Here is a 19,213-nt window from a genome sequence, read left to right on the forward strand (position 1 = left end):
AACCAAAGGAAATTAGCCAAGACCTCAGAAAAAAAAATGTAGACCTCCACAAGTCTGGTTCATCCTTGGGAGCAATTTCCAAACGCCTGAAGGTACCTCGCTCATCTGTAGAAACAATAGTACGCAAGTATAAACACCATGGGACCACGCAGGCGTCATACCGCTCAGGAAGGAGACGCGTTCTGTCTCCTAGAGATGAACGTACTTTGGGTCGAAAAGTGCAATTCCATCCCAGAACAACAGCAAAGGACCTTGTGAAGATGCTGGAGGAAACAGGTACAAAATGGTCTATATCCACAGGCAAACGAGTCCTATATCGAAAAGTGGGATGCTCGCAAGCCGAAGAAAACCATCCCAACCGTGAAGCACAGCATCATGTTGTGGGGTTTTTTTGCTGCAGGAGGGTCTGGTGCACCACTAGAACACCTGGGAAGGACACTGCAGGGCAAATCGGTTTGCAATTTGAAGTGGTACATATGTGCGACAACCTACTAAATTCATAGTGACAGGTTGCACAAGTAAAGAAGGAGCATAGACTATTTCCCTGACCGGGAATCGAACCCGGGCTGCGGCGGTGAGAGCGCCGAATCCTAACCACTAGACCACCAGGGAAGGGTACTAGAGTGAAAATCGTTTCCCAGTGTGAGCTGGTACATACAGTTGAATTCGTAAGTTTCCATCCTCTTAGGCTGGAGTCATTAAAACCTGTTTGTCAACCCTCCACACATTTCTTGTTAACAAACTATAGTTTTGGCAGTCGGTTAGGACATCTATTTTGTGCATGACACAAGTCATTTTTCCAACAATTGTTTTCAGACCGATTATTTCACTTATAATTCAGTGTATCACAAATCCAGTGGGTCAGAAGTTTACATACACTAAGTTGTCTGTGCCTTTAAACAGTTTGGAAAATTCCCGAAAATGATGTCATGGCTTTAGAAGCTTCTGATAGGCTAATTGACATCCTTTGAGTCAATTGGAGGTGTACCTGTAGATGTATTTCAAGGCCTACCTTCAAACTCAGTGCCTCTTTGCTTGACTCCATGGGAAAACCAAAGGAAATTAGCCAAGACCTCAGAAAAAAATGTAGACCTCCACAAGTCTGGTTCATCCTTGGGAGCAATTTCCAAACGCCTGAAGGTACCTCGCTCATCTGTAGAAACAATAGTACGCAAGTATAAACACCATGGGACCACGCAGGCGTCATACCGCTCAGGAAGGAGACGCGTTCTGTCTCCTAGAGATGAACGTACTTTGGGTCGAAAAGTGCAATTCCATCCCAGAACAACAGCAAAGGACCTTGTGAAGATGCTGGAGGAAACAGGTACAAAATGGTCTATATCCACAGGCAAACGAGTCCTATATCGAAAAGTGGGATGCTCGCAAGCCGAAGAAAACCATCCCAACCGTGAAGCACAGCATCATGTTGTGGGGGTTTTTTTTGCTGCAGGAGGGTCTGGTGCACCACTAGAACACCTGGGAAGGACACTGCAGGGCAAATCGGTTTGCAATTTGAAGTGGTACATATGTGCGACAACCTACTAAATTCATAGTGACAGGTTGCACAAGTAAAGAAGGAGCATAGACTATTTCCCTGAACGGGAATCGAACCCGGGCCACGGCGGTGAGAGCGCTGAATCCTAACCACTAGACCACCAGGGAAGGGTACTACAGTGCAAATCGGTTCCCAGTGTGAGCTGGTACATATGTGCGATAACCTTCCATATTCATAGTGACAGGTTGCACAAGTAAACATGTAGCAAAAGAGTAGTTCCCTGACCGGGAATCGAACCCGGGCCGGTGAGAGCGCCGAATCCTAACCACTAGACCACCAGGGAAGGGTACTAGAGTGAAAATCATTTCCCAGTGTGAGCTGGTACATACAGTTGAAGTCGTAAGTTTCCATCCTCTTAGGCTGGAGTCATTAAAACCTGTTTGTCAACCCTCCACACATTTCTTGTTAACAAACTATAGTTTTGGCAGTCGGTTAGGACATCTACTTTGTGCATGACACAAGTCATTTTTCCAACAATTGTTTTCAGACCGATTGTTTCACTTATAATTCAGTGTATCACAAATCCAGTGGGTCAGAAGTTTACATACACTAAGTTGTCTGTGCCTTTAAACAGTTTGGAAAATTCCCGAAAATGATGTCATGGCTTTAGAAGCTTCTGATAGGCTAATTGACATCCTTTGAGTCAATTGGAGGTGCACCTGTAGATGTATTTCAAGGCCTACCTTCAAACTCAGTGCCTCTTTGCTTGACTCCATGGGAAAACCAAAGGAAATCAGCCAAGACCTCAGAAAAAAAATGTAGACCTCCACAAGTCTGGTTCATCCTTGGGAGTAATTTCCAAACGCCTGAAGGTACCTCGCTCATCTGTAGAAACAATAGTAGGCAAGTATAAACACCATGGGACCACGCAGGCGTCATACCGCTCAGGAAGGAGACGCGTTCTGTCTCCTAGAGATGAACGTACTTTGGGTCGAAAAGTGCAATTCCATCCCAGAACAACAGCAAAGGACATTGTGAAGATGCTGGAGGAAACAGGTACAAAATGGTCTATATCCACAGGCAAACGAGTCCTATATCGAAAAGTGGGATGCTCGCAAGCCGAAGAAAACCATCCCAACCGTGAAGCACAGCATCATGTTGTGGGGGTTTTTTGCTGCAGGAGGGTCTGGTGCACCACTAGAACACCTGGGAAGGACACTGCAGGGCAAATCGGTTTGCAATTTGAAGTGGTACATACAGTATGTGCGATAACTGACTAAATTCATTGTGACAGGTTGCATCAGTAAACAAGGAGCAAAATACTTGTTTCCTGATCAGGAATCAAACCCTGGCTACAGTGGTGAGACTGACAAAGCCTAACCACTAGACCACCAGGGAAGGATAAAGTTTATGAATCTGTTCACAATATGAAATGGTAAAGTTACTGTATGTTTAATGTCCTGCAGAAATCATTTTCAAAGCTACATGGAACCTATGGGCCCCATCCCAAAAACAAGCCCTAGCCCTTACTCCGTAGCCAACACATTTGAGTAGATCTTAAAGGATAGTTCTGGCGCTAGAGGTTATTTTAAATCAGTTTTATTCAAAAGTTTTCAGGGGGGACCGACCCATTTCTGCTGCTAGAATTTCTTGGAACCCCAATTTTTTCCCCAATAATTTATTGCGGCCCCATCCCACCCCACTGGGGTCACGACCCCAACTTTGACTACCACTATTTTAATGGGTTGATATGGTGCTATGGGTTGTTTCTGGACTGGCTGGGCATATTGACTAGTACAAGCAAAGTGTTGCTATAGGGCACAAAAGTACTGCTATTTTATGAGTCATCAATATCATCATTGATATGCAATACTCACTGTCTGAAGAAGCACTATCAATATCCAGATTAGTGTACATTAGTAAGTCATTCTTTATCCTTTGTATATCTAACGCAAAGAACATTGGTAATAATGCCAGCAGCAAAACTAGAGTCTCATGCTCTACCGACTGAGCTAGCCAGGCTTTTGCCTGATCAGATCTAAATTTAAATCAATTCATATTGGGGATCTTAATAAAAAACACCAAAATATCGTTAGTTGTTTTTTACTTCACTATATGTAATGCTCGATAGACTGTTCCTGGTGGAATGGGAGTGTAAATCCAGCAATTGGTAATAGGGGACGCGCGTGCACATTGGATTATTGTGGTTGAGCAATTCAACTGATCCATCACAAGTTCCATTGTTAGATGTTACCACAAAATGTAGTAGACAAAAGTATTTTGTATCTACATAATTGTTGTAGCTCATATATAACCAGTCAGTTGTTTTTGGCAGCTATTTGCAATAGTAGGCTCTCTGGAACTAATGTCAGCTACTTTAGCTAGCCACAGCTTTGACATCTGACTGCCGGCCTGCTGCTAGCTAGATACTGTAGCGATCAACCACGTTAACTCCACTATTTCGCAATAAAGTACCAGGGCTTGATATGGCGACAACTACATTGCAATACACAGTAAATATATTAGATCTATTTTGAGCGTCATACTGTGAAAGTAAAGAGGTCAACTTCTAGGTTTAAAAGACATTCGCAGTTGAACGCGAGGCTTTGAGCGGGAGTTCAGACATGGAGCGAAGTAGAAGAACAATCCACTTTCAATTTTGGGCTGCAGCCAGTTCATAATCTACTGTGGCAAATAGAGGGGTTCTCTATCTGATCAAACCAGTGGTCAGTCAGCTTATATTTCAGAACAGGAAATCAAATAAAAAACAAACAACTCTTCATTCGATTCTTTATTTGTATTAATCATTCGTATTCCAGCAATTGTTTTTGGTGTACGTACATATGTTTTTAATGCAACACTTTTTATTCACTACACCCAGCACCCTTCCCAACCTCTTCACCAAGAATGAGGTAAAACACCTCTCATGTTCCCCTCAAATGAACAATTGGACAACGATGAAGGGATGCTGTGTGAAGACTGTACACATCAAAAGACACTTGAGGTTGTAGTCGAAGATGAACAACTGGGTCATCTGAATGGGGAAAGGGGACATAGGGAAGGGGTGGCAAACCCTCCCCCTGAAAGGCTGGGGGTGCAGGCTTTTGTTCCAGCCCTGCTATACCACACCTGATTCCGCTAATCAAGGTTCCCCGATGAGCAGAATGTTAGTAGATTGAGATGGGTTGGGCCTAGACCAGCATTTCCCAAACTCGAGACCCCAAGGGGTGCACGTTTTGGTTTTCTCCCTAGCCCCAGCTAACACAGTCCATTAAGCCACAAATAATCCATTTTCAGTTTACATCGCAATTAGCTTAATCAGCTGTGTTTGCGAGGGATGGTCCCAGAGGACTGGAGTTGCCCATCCCTGCCCTGTGGAGTGATCGATAGAGAAGCTGAATTAAGTCGTCAGGCAACGGTAAAGCAGAGCTGGAACAAAAGCCTCCACCTGCGGTAGGTCTCCAGGAGGAGGGAAGGCCGCCCTTAGTGGCTTGGTGTGAAAGTACATTACATTATAGTCAGAAAAAGTCTACCTTCAAATTCCTTTTCACAATGAAAATACACTTAGTATACAGACCTTCTGTACACCGTGGATAAAAGAAAAGTACTATCTGTTGCCAACTCAACCGTAAGAAAGATTTGACCCAAAAAATGACAAACAGACACTAACAACGCTTACGTACAAAATGAGAAAGAGCTGGATATACCATTTGATCAAGACAACTGTTAACTTTTTACATTTAAATAATAATAATGAAGTGTTAACAGACAATTTAAAAGAAAGAAAGAACAGAAAAGCGGATCATGATATTAATGGGGTAAAAACGACCAAGTGTGTTGTTTAGTAACAGAATCATACCTCAAAACACGTTGATGTACAAACAGTACACATTAAAACACATGTCATGTATAAAGGCATGCATACGGTATATGTATGAGCTCACACACACACACACACATCCTTAGAAATAGGTCCTTCATAGACCCAACTGAGACCGGACAGGCGTAGTGGCCGGTGATGCACAGGTTCTCCATAAGGAACAAGATCAAAGACACTGTTTGCCGGCAGGAGGTAGACGCCTTCTAACGACATTCTACACAAGAATGTCATTACACTGCCCACCCAATCAGTTGCATTGAAGCCAATCCAGCCAATGAAATGGAGGCAGACATTTTGTATATCCGTTACAGTGTGGATATGCTACGGATGTTGTTTGTTTAATAGTGAGGTATTTATTGGTTTTAGTCTGGTCATTAATGCAATGATAAAACTCAGTTCTTCTTCACAGGCTATTATGTTCCTTCTCGGACTCCCTCCTCACCCACCAACACACCACAACCTGTCCAATATTTAAGTTCTGGGTTCCTGGTGTCTTCTCACCTGGTTTCAAACACTGGCGGGTCATAATCATGGCCCATTTCTCAAGTGCGTCTTCCCAGGGAATCTCAAATGCTCGTCTCCTTTATAAAAGTAAGCAGCACTCGATTTATTGTCCCCCTTTCCATACATACAACGGGTACATACAGTACAAACAGCAAGACATCGGTTCAGAATCAACAACTATCTGAATTGGAAGGGAAGGGAAAAAAGTCAATCCCAGTATCCATCAAGGTTGTTTTATGGGTATTAACATATATATCTTCTGGGCTAACTGTCATCGTATCGTATCATAACATACAACATCCACGACTTCAAATCATTCAGAGTATAAAATACAATTTTGAAATATATGTAAAGAGGTATGACGCATGGAATGATGTTACATGAAGACAATAACGACAATGCATTCATTATACAAATATAAGCGGAGTATCATTTTAAAAAGAAATGTGTGATTTGTTTGTTTTGTTCGTCACATTCAGTGTTTTGAATGTATTTTCAGTAGAGTGGCCACTAGGTGGCGTCTGGCTACACATATAAACAGTCACAACGGGCACAAGCCACTTGATAATCAAACTCAAGCAGGTGGTTACTATAGGCACGTCTGTCTGTCTCTCTGTCTCTGTCTCTCCCCCTCTTTTCTTTCTCACTCTCTTCCTGTGTCTCTGCTAAAGTAGTACCATTTCTAAGTTAATTTACCCTACTCCTATTTAATACTAGCTACATTCTCTTGCCATCTTCTCTCTCGTTTGCTCGCTCTATTCTCTTCCTCCTTTCTTAATACCCTTCCCCTCCCTTTCACATCTCTCAATCTTTGTCCTTTCTCTGCCTCAGTCTCTTGATCTCTTCTATCCTTTTCTCTCTCTCCCCCTCTCTCTCTCTCTCTCTTTTAGTAGTGTTAATTAGTTAGTAAATAACATGGTACTGCCTCTCAACTCTTTGTAATTCATTTAGCTAGTACCTAACTATACCAGTGTAGTCATCATTTTGACCACAGTCAAATCTAAACAAAGCCTGAGCCTATTTCTCTCTCTCGTTCCCTCGCTCCTGTGCCCTCACTCAAACAAACACCCTAACACTCCGCTGTGTGCTTGTGTGATTTCCCAAACCTCTAGGACCCTCCAATCAATCAGCATCTTCAGAGAATCTTCCAAAGTGTAATTGGACCCTTCCCCTCTACACCAAACCGCCACCCCATTTAAGTGCTGTTAGAGTCTGAATTAATTAATTGTCCTGTCTCCTCCTCTTCCTCCTATCATTGCTCCTCTTCCTCGGTGATGCCCTGTGCTTTCAGTTCATCCAGGACGTTGTCTAGATGGCTAGGGTCGGGGTAGCCGTGGCCCGTGAGGTTGGAGCCAAATTCCGTCTTGTGGTGCACCTCGTTCCAGATGACCGTGTCCAACTCGCCTGTGGTGCTGGACGTGCCCACCGAGAAGACCAGGCGCCGGTCCCATGCGGTCAGCAGGAGTCTGAGTACCTGGGGGAGAGAGAGAGCGAGGATGTGGAGGGAGAGAGAGAGAAGGTAGAGGGAGAGAGAGAGAAGGTAGAGGGAGAGAGAGAGAGAAGGTAGAGGGAGAGAGAGAGAGAAGGTAGAGGGAGAGAAGGTAGAGGGAGAGAGAGAGGACGTGGAGAGGGAGAGAGAGGAGGAGGTGGAGGGAGAGAGGGAGAGGAGGTGGAGGGGAGAGGGAGGGAGAGGAGGTGGAGAGAGAGAAGGTGGAGGAAGAGGAGGTGGAGGGAGAGAGGGAGAGGAGGTGGGTGGAGGGAGAGAGGGAGAGGAGGTGGAGGGAGAGAGGGGAGGGAGGTGGAGGGAGAGGGAGAGGAGGTGGAGGGGAGAGAGGGAGAGGAGGTGGAGGGAGAGAAGGAGAGGAGGTGGAGGGAGAGGAGGTGGGGGAGGGAGGGAGAGGACGTGGAGGGAGAGAAGGAGAGGAGGTGGAGGGAGAGGAGGTGGAGAGAGGGAGGGAGAGGAGGTGGAGGGAGAGAAGGAGAGGAGATGGAGGGAGAGGAGGTGGAGAGAGGGAGGGAGAGGAGGTGGAGGGAGAGAAGGAGAGGAGGTGGAGGGAGAGGAGGTGGAGGGAGGGAGGGAGAGGACGTGGAGGGAGAGGAGGTGGAGGGAAAAGGAGGTGAGATGGTTAGAGACAGATTCATAATTTCAACTTTCAGAGTTTCCTCGATACAACTTCAAGGGAAAATGTCCTGGGTTTATAAAGGACAAAGATTGGGCTAAAATCCAGAAAGCTTTGAGTTGTACTGGACAGCAGTATCTGCTACAATGGAATATGTCAAAGCGTAGGTTCTTACCTTGCGTCCCTTCTCGCTGTCTGGGAGGTAGCAGTGACGTGGGAACCCTCTGGCTGTAAAGGGCTTGCCTTGGTTGGGGTGCTCTGGGCCCTGGATGCCAGGCAGGACGTTGTAGATGATGCGGATGGTCTTGCAGTCGTGGTGGCCAGGCAGCGAGTGGGGGATGACGTGGTACTCCATCTTCCCGGGCGGCTGGTTGCCCGTCTTCACGCCGTAGATGGTTTTGCAGGTAGGACACTGCAGGCTGCCATCTTTGTTGCCGTTGTTGTACATGGCCACCAGGCACTGGAGGTGGTACTGGTGCCCACACTGGGCCAGGCGACCTATGAAGTCACCACCCTTGTAGCCTGACGCCCCCCCGAGGGCCTCCATACAGATGGTACAGTTCTGAGGAGAGGAGAGGAGGAGATAGGAGGGATCCTTTAGCCAACCTGTAAGTACTTAGCTATCCAAAATAGGAAAAGCACCCACACAGCTGAGTCAGCCTGTTGCAGGTGAGTGGGAATCATTCAATACAATTCTTGAAAGTGCTGATGAAGGCTAGCTGGCCAATAGGTAATGTTACTCAATGAAAGTGTTACAGGCCAGAGCAGCGTGCAGGTCTTTCTTTAAATATGTACTTGGCTATCCACATTTCCTTCAACAGATAATGTGTTGTGATGATAATGGACGCGTCCCAAATGACACCCTATGGGCCCTGGTGAAACGTATGGCACTTTATAGGGCATAGGGTGTCCTTTCAGACTTAACCAATGACTGGAGAGAACAGGTCTCACCTCCTCTGGTGCTATCCTGACTTTCTGAAGATACTGCTTCACCACCTCCTCTGTTGTCTTACCTGGAGAGAGGAGAGACAGGAGGAGAGAGAGAAGAGAGAAAAGAGAGAGAAAACATAAGGAGAGGTGAGAGAGAAGGAGAGAAAGGAGAGAGAAAACATAAGGAGAGAGAGGAGGAGAGAAAACATAAGGGGAGGAGAGAGGAGAGAGAGGAGAGAGAGAAGGAGAGAAAGGAGAGAGAACATAAGGAGAGAGAGAAGGGGAGAAAGGAGAGAGAAAACATAAGGGGAGGTGAGAGAGAAGGAGAGAAAGGAGAGAGAAAACATAAGGAGAGAGAGGAGGAGAGAGAGAAGGAGATAAAGGAGAGAGAAAACATAAGGAGAGAAAGGAGGAGAGAGAGAAGAGAGAAAGGAGGAGAGAAAACATAAGGAGTGAGAGGAGAGAGAGAACATAAGGAGAGAAAGGAGGAGAGAGAGAACATAAGGAGAGAAAGGAGAGAGAAAACATAAGGAGAGAGGAGGAGAGAGAGGAGGAGAGAGAGGAGAAAGGAGAGAGAAAACATAAGGAGAGAGAGGAGGAGAGAGAGAAGAGAGAAAGGAGAGAGAAAACATAAGGAGAGAGAGAAGAGAGAAAGGAGAGAAAACATAAGGAGAGAGGAGGAGAGAGAGAAGAGAGAAAGGAGGAGAGAGACAAAACATAAGGAGAGAAAGGAGAGAGAGAGAAGAGAGAGACAAAACATAAGGAGAGAAAGGAGAGAGAGAAGAGAGAAAGGAGAGAGAAAGCATAAGGAGAGAGAGGAGGAGAGAGAGGAGAAAGGAGAGAGAAAACATAAGGAGAGACAGGAGGAGAGAGGAGAAAGGAGAGAGAAAACATAAGGAGAGAGGAGGAGAGAGGAGAAAGGAGAGAGACAACATAAGGAGAAAGAGGAGGAGAGAGAGGAGAAAGGAGAGAGAAAACATAAGGAGAGACAGGAGGAGAGAGAGAAGAGAGAAAGGAGAGAGAAAACATAAGGAGAGAGAGGAGGAGAGAGAGAAGAGAGAAAGGAGAGAGAAAACATAAGGAGAGAGAAAAGAGAGAAAACATAAGGAGAGACAGGAGGAGAGAGAGGAGAAAGGAGAGAGAAAACATAAGGAGACAGGAGAGAGAGAAGGAGAGAGAACATGAGTGTGTTGAGCAAAAATCTTCCACACAATGTAATGAATTTGTGTATAGGGGTGTCTGTGTGTGTGTGTGTGTGTGTGTGTGTGTGTGTGTGTGTGTGTGTGTATAGGCCTATATATTAGTGCTGGTTTTATCGTGTGTCCTATTGTACCTTTGCGGGCCTGTTTCTTGGTGGTCTTGCGGCAGCAGTGGCCCAGGCCGGGGACGGGCTTGATGTCCCTCTTGCTGACGGGCGGGGGGTGCAGCACCAGTTTGGGTGGGCGGGTGAGACACACAGGGAACCCCGCAGCGCTCATCAGGATCCCCGTGATACCGGCCAGCGCTGGGTGGACCGGGCTGTTCCCACTGAGGTTCTTCACTGGGACAGTGGGCACGCTGAAACACAACGGGAACCACATGCTGGTTACACACTGGCATCTCACCAAACATACGCCTGGGAAGACTCTGGGAGTTGCAGCGCTGACCTAGGATCAGCTGTTACAGGACTTGCACTAAACAAACCCTCCCTGACACTAACAGACAGAAATACAGCAGGCTTACTGCTGACCCCCACACAGGGTTGGGACGAGCCTAGTCCGTGTGATTACAAGACATTAACCAAGCCACCTACAGTATAGACAGGTAGAGAAGTCTGTCCCAAATGGCACCCCACCATAGATAGCACACTACATATAGGGCTCTGGTCCAAAGTAGTGCACTATGTAGGGAATAGGGTGCCATTTGGGAATCAGTCGTTCAGGAGGTGTACACGGGCCAGCTGTAATCTCTATTGGCAACAACACCTCACCTACTACGACCAGCTGCTGCATGTGACCAATTCAAAAAATGTCCAGGAGCCAATGACCTGTATGTGTGTGCCCATAAAATTAGAATAATCTATTTCTATGTGTGTGTGTGTGTGTGTGTGTGTGTGTGTGTGTGTGTGGCCCACAGGCCAGTCTCCTGATCTGGGTCAAAGACTCATACCATAGATGGTACTGCCAGATATCCTCTGTCTAGCCTGTACGTTTCAGAGAACACGGGTTGGGTCTAAGTGGCGCCCTATTCCCTACACAGCGAGCTACGCCTGACCAGAGCCCACGTAGGATGCCTCCAGCTATATACGGCTCTGATGGTGTCAGTCAAACAATCCCTATTGTTTGTCCTTTGACATATTTCTGGATGATTCTTAGAACGCGCCAATAGCGTCTCTAGCATTCTAGAGTCCAGGTAGAACGTCTGTGTCTTTCACACCAAAGATATTGTACTAAACTCTAGTTCCCCAGATCATCTACTTTTACCACAGACAACACAGCTTTTGAGTGTCAACGATATCGGAGCAGATAGATAAGATATGACGATCTGCGTTGTCGTTGGGTATGCTACATTGTCGATAAAATCAGCAGCAGTTCACACACACACACACACACACACACACACACACACACTTCTTCCTAGAGATGGATACTCACATTAAGGACGTGAGGATTGTCATTCTCCCACAGAGGTCAGTCCCGGCACAATCAATTAAGTAATAAACTACAAGAAAACGAGTCACGGAGGAATCGATTTCCTTTCTCTTCACCGGGGGAACAGAGAACCACTAGGGATGTGTCAATGAGAAGTTGAAGAAGAGGTTCCACTCCTCTTTACCCCTCTCTCTCTCTATTTCTTTCTCCCTCTCTCACAGCTTGAATTGGCTGCTACGTAAACCTTTATTCTATCTCTGAGCTGGACTCAGTTTCTGTTCTTTCTCTCTACAGACCTCCTCCTCTCCCTCTGTCCTAGAAGCAGTGTGTGAATCGGACCAAGTGTGTGTGTGTGTCCTGTCTTATATATGTAATCCGTGAGTTTCCATCTGCTGGCCAGTGACCTCAGAGAGAGAGGAGACGTCACAGAACTGACAGTGAGCATCACATCACACACCCAGGATCATGGATTACCTTCACCACGTCACCGGCTCTATTGACTAATACCACCCTGACTAACCACTTACGGACACACACACACACACACACACACCTGGGAAATCTCCAATAATGAACAACAAACTTGACCACAACAAAAGCCAGTCTTGACACGTCTTGGCCTGGTCTTTTAAATGACTAGTAATATATTAACTACAGAGCTTCCCATGTGTACACGGTACTGTACAGGCTACACCACAGCAGAGTTGTGGAGTCTAACTAACCATGTTACATCTCCCCTCGATGGGGGGGGTGTCATTTAGAATGGGCAAATATTATCAAAAACAATAGTTTTCCCCCCGCGCTGCTCCTCCTGCGCTGTTCCTCCTGCGCTGTTCCCCCGCGCTGTTCCCCCGCGCTGTTCCCCGCGCTGTTCCCCGCGCTGTTCCTCCGCGCTGTTCCCCCGCGCTGTTCCCCCGCGCTGTTCCTCCTGCGCTGTTCCTCCTGCGCTGTTCCCCCCGCGCTGTTCCCTCCCTGTTCCTCCGCGCTGTTTCCCCCCCCCGCTGTTCCCCCGCGCTGTTCCTCCCTGCGCTGTTCCTCCCGCGCTGTTCCTCCTGCGCTGTTCCTCCCGCGCTGTTCCTCCCGCGCTGTTCCTGCGCTGTTCCCCGCGCTGTTCCTCCCGCGCTGTTCCTCCCGCGCTGTTCCTCCTGCGCTGTTCCTCCCGCGCTGTTCCCCCCGCGCTGTTCCCCCCGCGCTGTTCCTCCCGCGCTGTTCCTCCCGCGCTGTTCCTCCTGCGCTGCCACTCATCACAAACAGGGTTTGTTGTTCGTTTTGTAGCTTCCCGACATGCAATTAGTCAGTCGCTCTGAGAGCTGTGAGTTACTGTCGCTGGTAGCAACCACACGGACACGGCAGGAGGGCTGAGCCTGGGAGCTTTGTTCCTCGTGTTGTGACCCACCAAAGAAAGGATATCATTGCTTTTGTGTGACCTTTCAAATAGACAACTACACTGCATGTTTACATACTGTGCATACTATGTAGTGATGGTAGTAGTGATGGTAGTATAGTAATAATAATTATATATGGTTTGTAGTGATGGTAGTATAGTAATAATAATTATATATGGTTTGTAGTGATGGTAGTATAGTAATAATAGTTATAGATGGTATGTAGTGATGGTAGTATAGTAATAATAGTTATAGATGGTATGTAGTGACGGTAGTATAGTAATAATAATTATATATGGTAATAATAGTTATAGATGGTATGTAGTGATGGTAGTATAGTAATAATAGTTATAGATGGTAATAATAGTTATAGATGGTATGTAGTGATGGTAGAATAGTAACAATAGTTATAGATGGTATGTAGTGACGGTAGTATAGTAATAATAGTTATAGATGGTAATAATAGTTATAGATGGTATGTAGTGATGGTAGAATAGTAACAATAGTTATAGATGGTATGTAGTGATGGTAGAATAGTAACAATAGTTATAGATGGTATGTAGTGATGGTTGTATAGTAATAATAGTTATAGATGGTATGAAGTGATGGTTGTATAGTAATAAAAGTTATAGATGGTATGTAGTGATGGTAGTATAGTAATAATAGTTATAGATGGTATGTAGTGATGGTAGAATAGTAACAATAGTTATAGATGGTATGTAGTGATGGTAGTATAGTAACAATAGTTATAGATGGTATGTAGTGATGGTAGTATAGTAACAATAGTTATAGATGGTATGTAGTGATGGTAGTATAGTAATAATAGTTCTAGATGGTATGTAGTGACTACACCACAGCTCAGTTCATGGTCACCACACACCGCAGTTTAATAATGTCCTCTATTAACCAGTGAGTCGGCTATTAAACACTATGATAACATGCTATTATATCTCTATCCTTAACCCAGTTTAAAAACTCCACCAGCCACTACCTAACGGGTCCACCAGCCACTACCTAACGGGTCCACCAGCCACTACCTAACGGGTCCACCAGCCACTACCTAACGGGTCCACAAGCCACTACCTAACGGGTCCACCAGCCACTACCTAACGGGTCAACCAGCCACTACCTAACGGGTCCACCAGCCACGGGTACCTAACGGGTCCACCAGCCACTCCCTAACGGGTCCACCAGCCACTACCTAACGGGTCCACCAGCACACGGGTCCACCAGCCACCTAACGGGTCCACCAGCCACTACCTAACGGGTCCACCAGCCACTACCTAACGGGTCCACCAGCCACTACCTAACGGGTCCACCAGCCACTACCTAACGGGTCCACCAGCCACTACCTAACGGGTCCACCAGCCACTACCTAACGGGTCCACCAGCCACTACCTAACGGGTCCACCAGCCACAACCTAACGGGTCCACCAGCCACTACCAAACGGGTCCACCAGCCACTACCAAACGGGTCCACCAGCCACTACCAAACGGGTCCACCAGCCACTACCAAACGGGTCCACCAGCCACTACCTAACGGGTCAACCAGCCACTACCTAACGGGTCAACCAGCCACTACCAAACGGGTCCACCAGCCACTACCTAACGGGTCAACCAGCCACTACCTAACAGGTCAACAAGACACTACCAAACGGGTCCACCAGCCACTACCTAACGGGTCACCAGCCACTACCTAACGGGTCAACAAGCCACTACCTAACGGGTCAACAAGCCACTACCTAACGGGTCAACAAGCCAGCCACTACCTAACAGGTCAACAAGCCACTACCTAACGGGTCAACCAGCCACTACCTAACAGGTCAACCAGCCACTACCTAACGGGTCAACCAGCCACTACCAAACGGGTCCACCAGCCACTACCTAACGGGTCAACCAGCCACTACCTAACAGGTCAACAAGCCACTACCTAACGGGTCAACAAGCCACTACCTAACGGGTCAACAAGCCACTACCTAACAGGTCCAGGAGCCACTACCTAACGGGTCAACAAGCCACTACCTAACAGGTCAACAAGCCACTACCTAACGGGTCAACAAGCCACTACCTAACGGGTCAACAAGCCACTACCTAACAGGTCTAACAGGTCAACAAGCCACTACCTAACGGGTCAACAAGCCACTACCTAACGGGTCAACAAGCCACTACCTAACAGGTCAACAAGCCACTACCTAACGGGTCAACAAGCCACTACCTAACGGGTCAACAAGCCACTACCTAACAGGTCAACAAGCCACTACCTAACGGGTCCACCAGCCACTACCTAACGGGTCAACAAGCCACTACCTAACGGGTCAACAAGCCACTACCTAACGGGTCAACAAGCCACTACCTAACGGGTCAACAAGCCACTACCTAACAGGTCCAGGAGCACATACAGACAGACAAATCAAATCAAATCAAATTTTATTTGTCACATACATCATGGTTAGCAGATGTTAATGCGAGTTAGCGAAATGCTTGTGCTTCTAGTTCCACAATGCAGTAATAACGCAGCAAGTAATCTAACTAACAATTATTGACTAAAAAAAAAACTACTGTCTTATACACAGTGTAAGGGGATAAAGAATATGTACATAAGGATATATGAATGAGTGATGGTACAGACAGCATAGGCAAGATCAGTAGATGATACAGCCAGTATATACATATGAGATAAGTATGTAAACCAAGTGGCATAGTTAAAGTGGCTAGTGATACATGTATTACATAAGGATGCAGTCGATGATATACAACAGTATCAACGTATGCATATGAGATGAACAATGTAGGGTAAGTAACATTATATAAGGTAGCATTGTTTAAAGTGGCTAGTGATATATTTACATAATTTCCCATCAATTCCCATGATTAAAGTGGCTGTAGAGTCAGTGTCATTGACAGTGTGTTGGCAGTAGCCACTCAATGTTAGTGGTGGCTGTTTAACAGTCTGATGGCCTTGAGATAGAAGCTGTTTTTCAGTCTCTCGGTCCCAGCTTTGATGCACCTGTACTGACCTCGCCTTCTGGATGACAGCGGGGTGAACAGGCAGTGGCTCGGGTGGTTGATGTCCTTGATGATCTTTATGGCCTTCCTGTAGCATGGGTGGTGTAGGTGTCCTGGAGGGCAGGTAGTTTGCCCCCGGTGATTTAGCAGACCTCACTATCCTCTGGAGAGCCTTACGGTTGAGGGCGGTTCAGTTGATTATAACCAGCGGTGATACAGCCCCCAGGATGCTCTCGATTGGCATCTGTAGAAGTTTTGAGTGCTTTTGGTGACAAGCTGGAATTTCTTCAGCCTCCTGAGGCTGCATTCAGGCGCTGCTGCGCCTTCCTAACAATGCTGTCTGAAAAGTGGACCAATTCAGTTTGTCTGTGATGTTATGCCGAGGAACTTAAAACCTGCTACCCTCTCCACTACTGTTCCATCGATGTGGATGGGGGTGTTCCCTCTGCTGTTCCTGAAGTCCACAATCACTGACACCACACTCCGAGGGTCTGTCCTCCCTGTAGGCCACTGGTAATCAAGCCTACCACTGTTGTGTCCATCACGCAAACTTGATGATTGAGTTGGAGGCGTCAGCATGGCAACGCATCGTGGGTGAACAGGGAGTACAGGAGGGGGCTCATTAGAAGCGCACCCTTGTGGGGATAGTGTTGAGGATCAGCGGGGAGGAGATGTTGTTGCCTACCCTCACCACCTGGGGGCGGATGGTCAGAAGTCCAGTACCCAGTTGCACAGGGCGGGGTCGAGACCCAGGGTCTCGAGCTTGATGATGGCTGGAGGGTACAAATGGTGTTGAATGCCGAGCTGTAGTCGATGAACAGCATTCTCACATAGGTATTCCTCTTGTCCAGATGGCTAGTTAGGGCAGTGTGCAGTGTGGTTGAGATTGCATCGTCTGTGGACCTATTTGGGCAGGTAAGCAAACTTTTTGGAGTGGGTCAAGGGTGTCATGGTAGGGTGGAGGAATATGGTCCTTGACTAGTCTCTCAAAGCACTTCATGATGACATTTGAGTGTTAACGGGCGGTAGTCGTTTAGCCAGTTACCTTAGCTTTCTTGGGAACAGGAACAATGGTGGCCCTCTTGAAGCATGTGGGAACAGCAGACTGGTATAGGGATTGGTTGAATATGTCCGTAAACACACCGGCCAGCTGGTCCCACATGCTCTGAGGGCGCGGCTGGGGATTCCTGTCTGGGCCTGCAGCCTTGCTAGGGTTAACACGTTTAAATGTCTTACTCACTTCGGCTGCAGCAAGGAGAGACCGCATGATTCCGTTGCAGGCCGTGTCAGTGGCACTGTATTGTCCTCAAAGCGGGCAAAAAAGTTATTTAGTCTGCCTGGGAGCAAGACATCCTGGTCCGTGACTGGGCTGGGTTTCTTCCTGTAGTCCGTGATTGATGTAGACCCTGCCACATACCTCTTGTGTCTGAGAATACGTTGAATTGAGATTCTACTTTGTCTCTACACTGGCGCTTAGCTTGTTTGTAGCCACTGCGGAGGGAATAGCTGCACTGTTTGTATTCAGTCATGGGCCAGACACCTTGCCCTGATTAAAAGCAGTGGTTCGTGCCTTCAGTTTCACACGAATGCTGCCATCAATCCACGGTTTCTGGTTAGGGAATGTTTTAATCGTTGCTATGGCAACGACATCTTCAACGCACGTTCTAATGAACTCGCACTACCGTATCAGCGTATTCGTCAATGTTGTTGTCTCACAAGCCACGAAACATGTCCCAGTCCACGTGATGGAAGCAGTCTTGGAGTGTGGAGGGTCGGACCAGCGTTGGACAGACCTCAGCGTGGGAGCTTCTTGTTTTAGTTTCTGTCTGTACACAGGGATCAACAAAATGGAGTGTGGTCAGCTTTTCCGAAAGGGGGCGGGGCAGGGCCTTATGCGTCGATGGAAGTTAGAGTAACAATGATCCAGGGTCTTTCCATCCCCTGGTTGGCCAATCAATATGCTGATAAAATTTAGGGAGTCTTGTTTTCAGATTAGCCTTGTTAAAATCCCCAGCTACAATGAATGCAGCCTCCGGATAAATCGTTTCCAGTTTGCAGAGAGCACTAAATAAAGTTCTTCAGAGCCATCGATGTGTCTGCCTGGCGGGGGGATATATACGGCTGTGATTATAATCAAGAGAATTCTCTTGGTAGATAATGGGTCTACATTTGATTGTGAGGAATTCTAAATCAGGTGAACAGAAGGATTTGAGTTCCTGTAGCCACACCTTCATCACACCATGTCACGTTGGCCATAAAAGATCATCACGACATCAACCCCCGAGCCACGTCTTCTCACCAGAGAGATGTTTGTTTCTGAAGGCGCGGTCGTGGAGCAAACCCGCTGGGACCGAGGATTGCGTCTCTCCAGTGAGCCATGTTTCCGTGAAGCAGAGAACGTTACAGTCTCTGATGTCCCTCTGGAATGCTACCCTTGCTCATTTCATCAACCTTGTTGTCAAGAGACTGGACATTGGCAAGAAGAATGCTGGGGAGTGGTGCAAATGTGCCCGTCTCACTAGTCTGACCAGAACAATGCGTTTACTCTTTTTATAATGTTTTTTTTTGGTCATCTGCATATGATCCACGGTTACACTGGTTCTAAGGCAGAACTCAGGCATCCTTATGTAAAACATATTCTACGTACTGATGGTGAGTTGCCTGATCTTATATTCAGTAGTTCTTGTCGGCTGTATGTAAAGAAACCTAAGATCACCTGGGGTACTAGTGCCTAAGAAATGCACGTAAAATCACTCACTGCATAGTTTCCTAGAACATATTCTTTATCCCCATCTCTCAGGCGCCGGAAGTCTGTAAAATCCGGGAAGACAGACAGGTAGACAGGAGGACAGTGAAAGGGACTGGTGGCAGGTGACTGTCATCATCATCATCTGTAGCTTCCGGTTCAGGGTTCTGCCTTAACAAGCTTCGAGTTGGAGCTAAGAGGCTTTTGGTTAACCCCCCCTGCAGGTGTCACAGTCACTGAGTGAGTGAGTGACTCACTGTGTGTGTGTGTGTGTGTGTGTGGCTGGGAATCACCAGGGACCTCGCGATACAAACTTATCATGATACCATATGTATTACAATTCTCACGATTCTAAATGTATTTCGATTCGCTACTGAGATTTCATTGCAATTGGATGTTCCAAACATATTGCTCACCTCATGTCTGCTGCAGAGGGACAAGAGGGAGCCATGAGAACATGACTTTTAATCAGTCATGGAAATGAAAGTGATGAAAACCAAATGTCTCCCTATTGAAA

General features: G+C 46.8%; 1 protein-coding gene and 1 non-coding gene across 2 annotated transcripts in view; both read right to left on the reverse strand.

Annotated features, from left to right (window-relative positions):
- Positions 1–540: 540 nt before the first annotated feature.
- trnae-cuc lies at positions 541–612 on the reverse strand. Its single transcript has one exon. It is a non-coding gene; the product is annotated as a tRNA-Glu (tRNA).
- A 3,661-nt stretch (positions 613–4,273) lies between these two features.
- Positions 4,274–19,213, reverse strand: part of LOC112237797 (E3 ubiquitin-protein ligase DTX1-like) — a 41,565-nt gene continuing 26,625 nt past the window's right edge. The window contains exons 5-8 of the mRNA XM_042317121.1: positions 10,263–10,486; positions 8,951–9,012; positions 8,175–8,561; positions 4,274–7,353 (exon numbers count right to left, since the gene is read on the reverse strand). Of these exons, the coding sequence (XP_042173055.1) occupies positions 7,132–7,353; positions 8,175–8,561; positions 8,951–9,012; positions 10,263–10,486 (895 nt within the window). The 3' untranslated portion in view covers positions 4,274–7,131. The remainder of the gene's footprint in view (positions 7,354–8,174; positions 8,562–8,950; positions 9,013–10,262; positions 10,487–19,213) is intronic.

Source organism: Oncorhynchus tshawytscha, unplaced genomic scaffold (genome assembly GCF_018296145.1).
Source record: "Oncorhynchus tshawytscha isolate Ot180627B unplaced genomic scaffold, Otsh_v2.0 Un_contig_7123_pilon_pilon, whole genome shotgun sequence".
Taxonomy (NCBI): domain Eukaryota; kingdom Metazoa; phylum Chordata; class Actinopteri; order Salmoniformes; family Salmonidae; genus Oncorhynchus; species Oncorhynchus tshawytscha.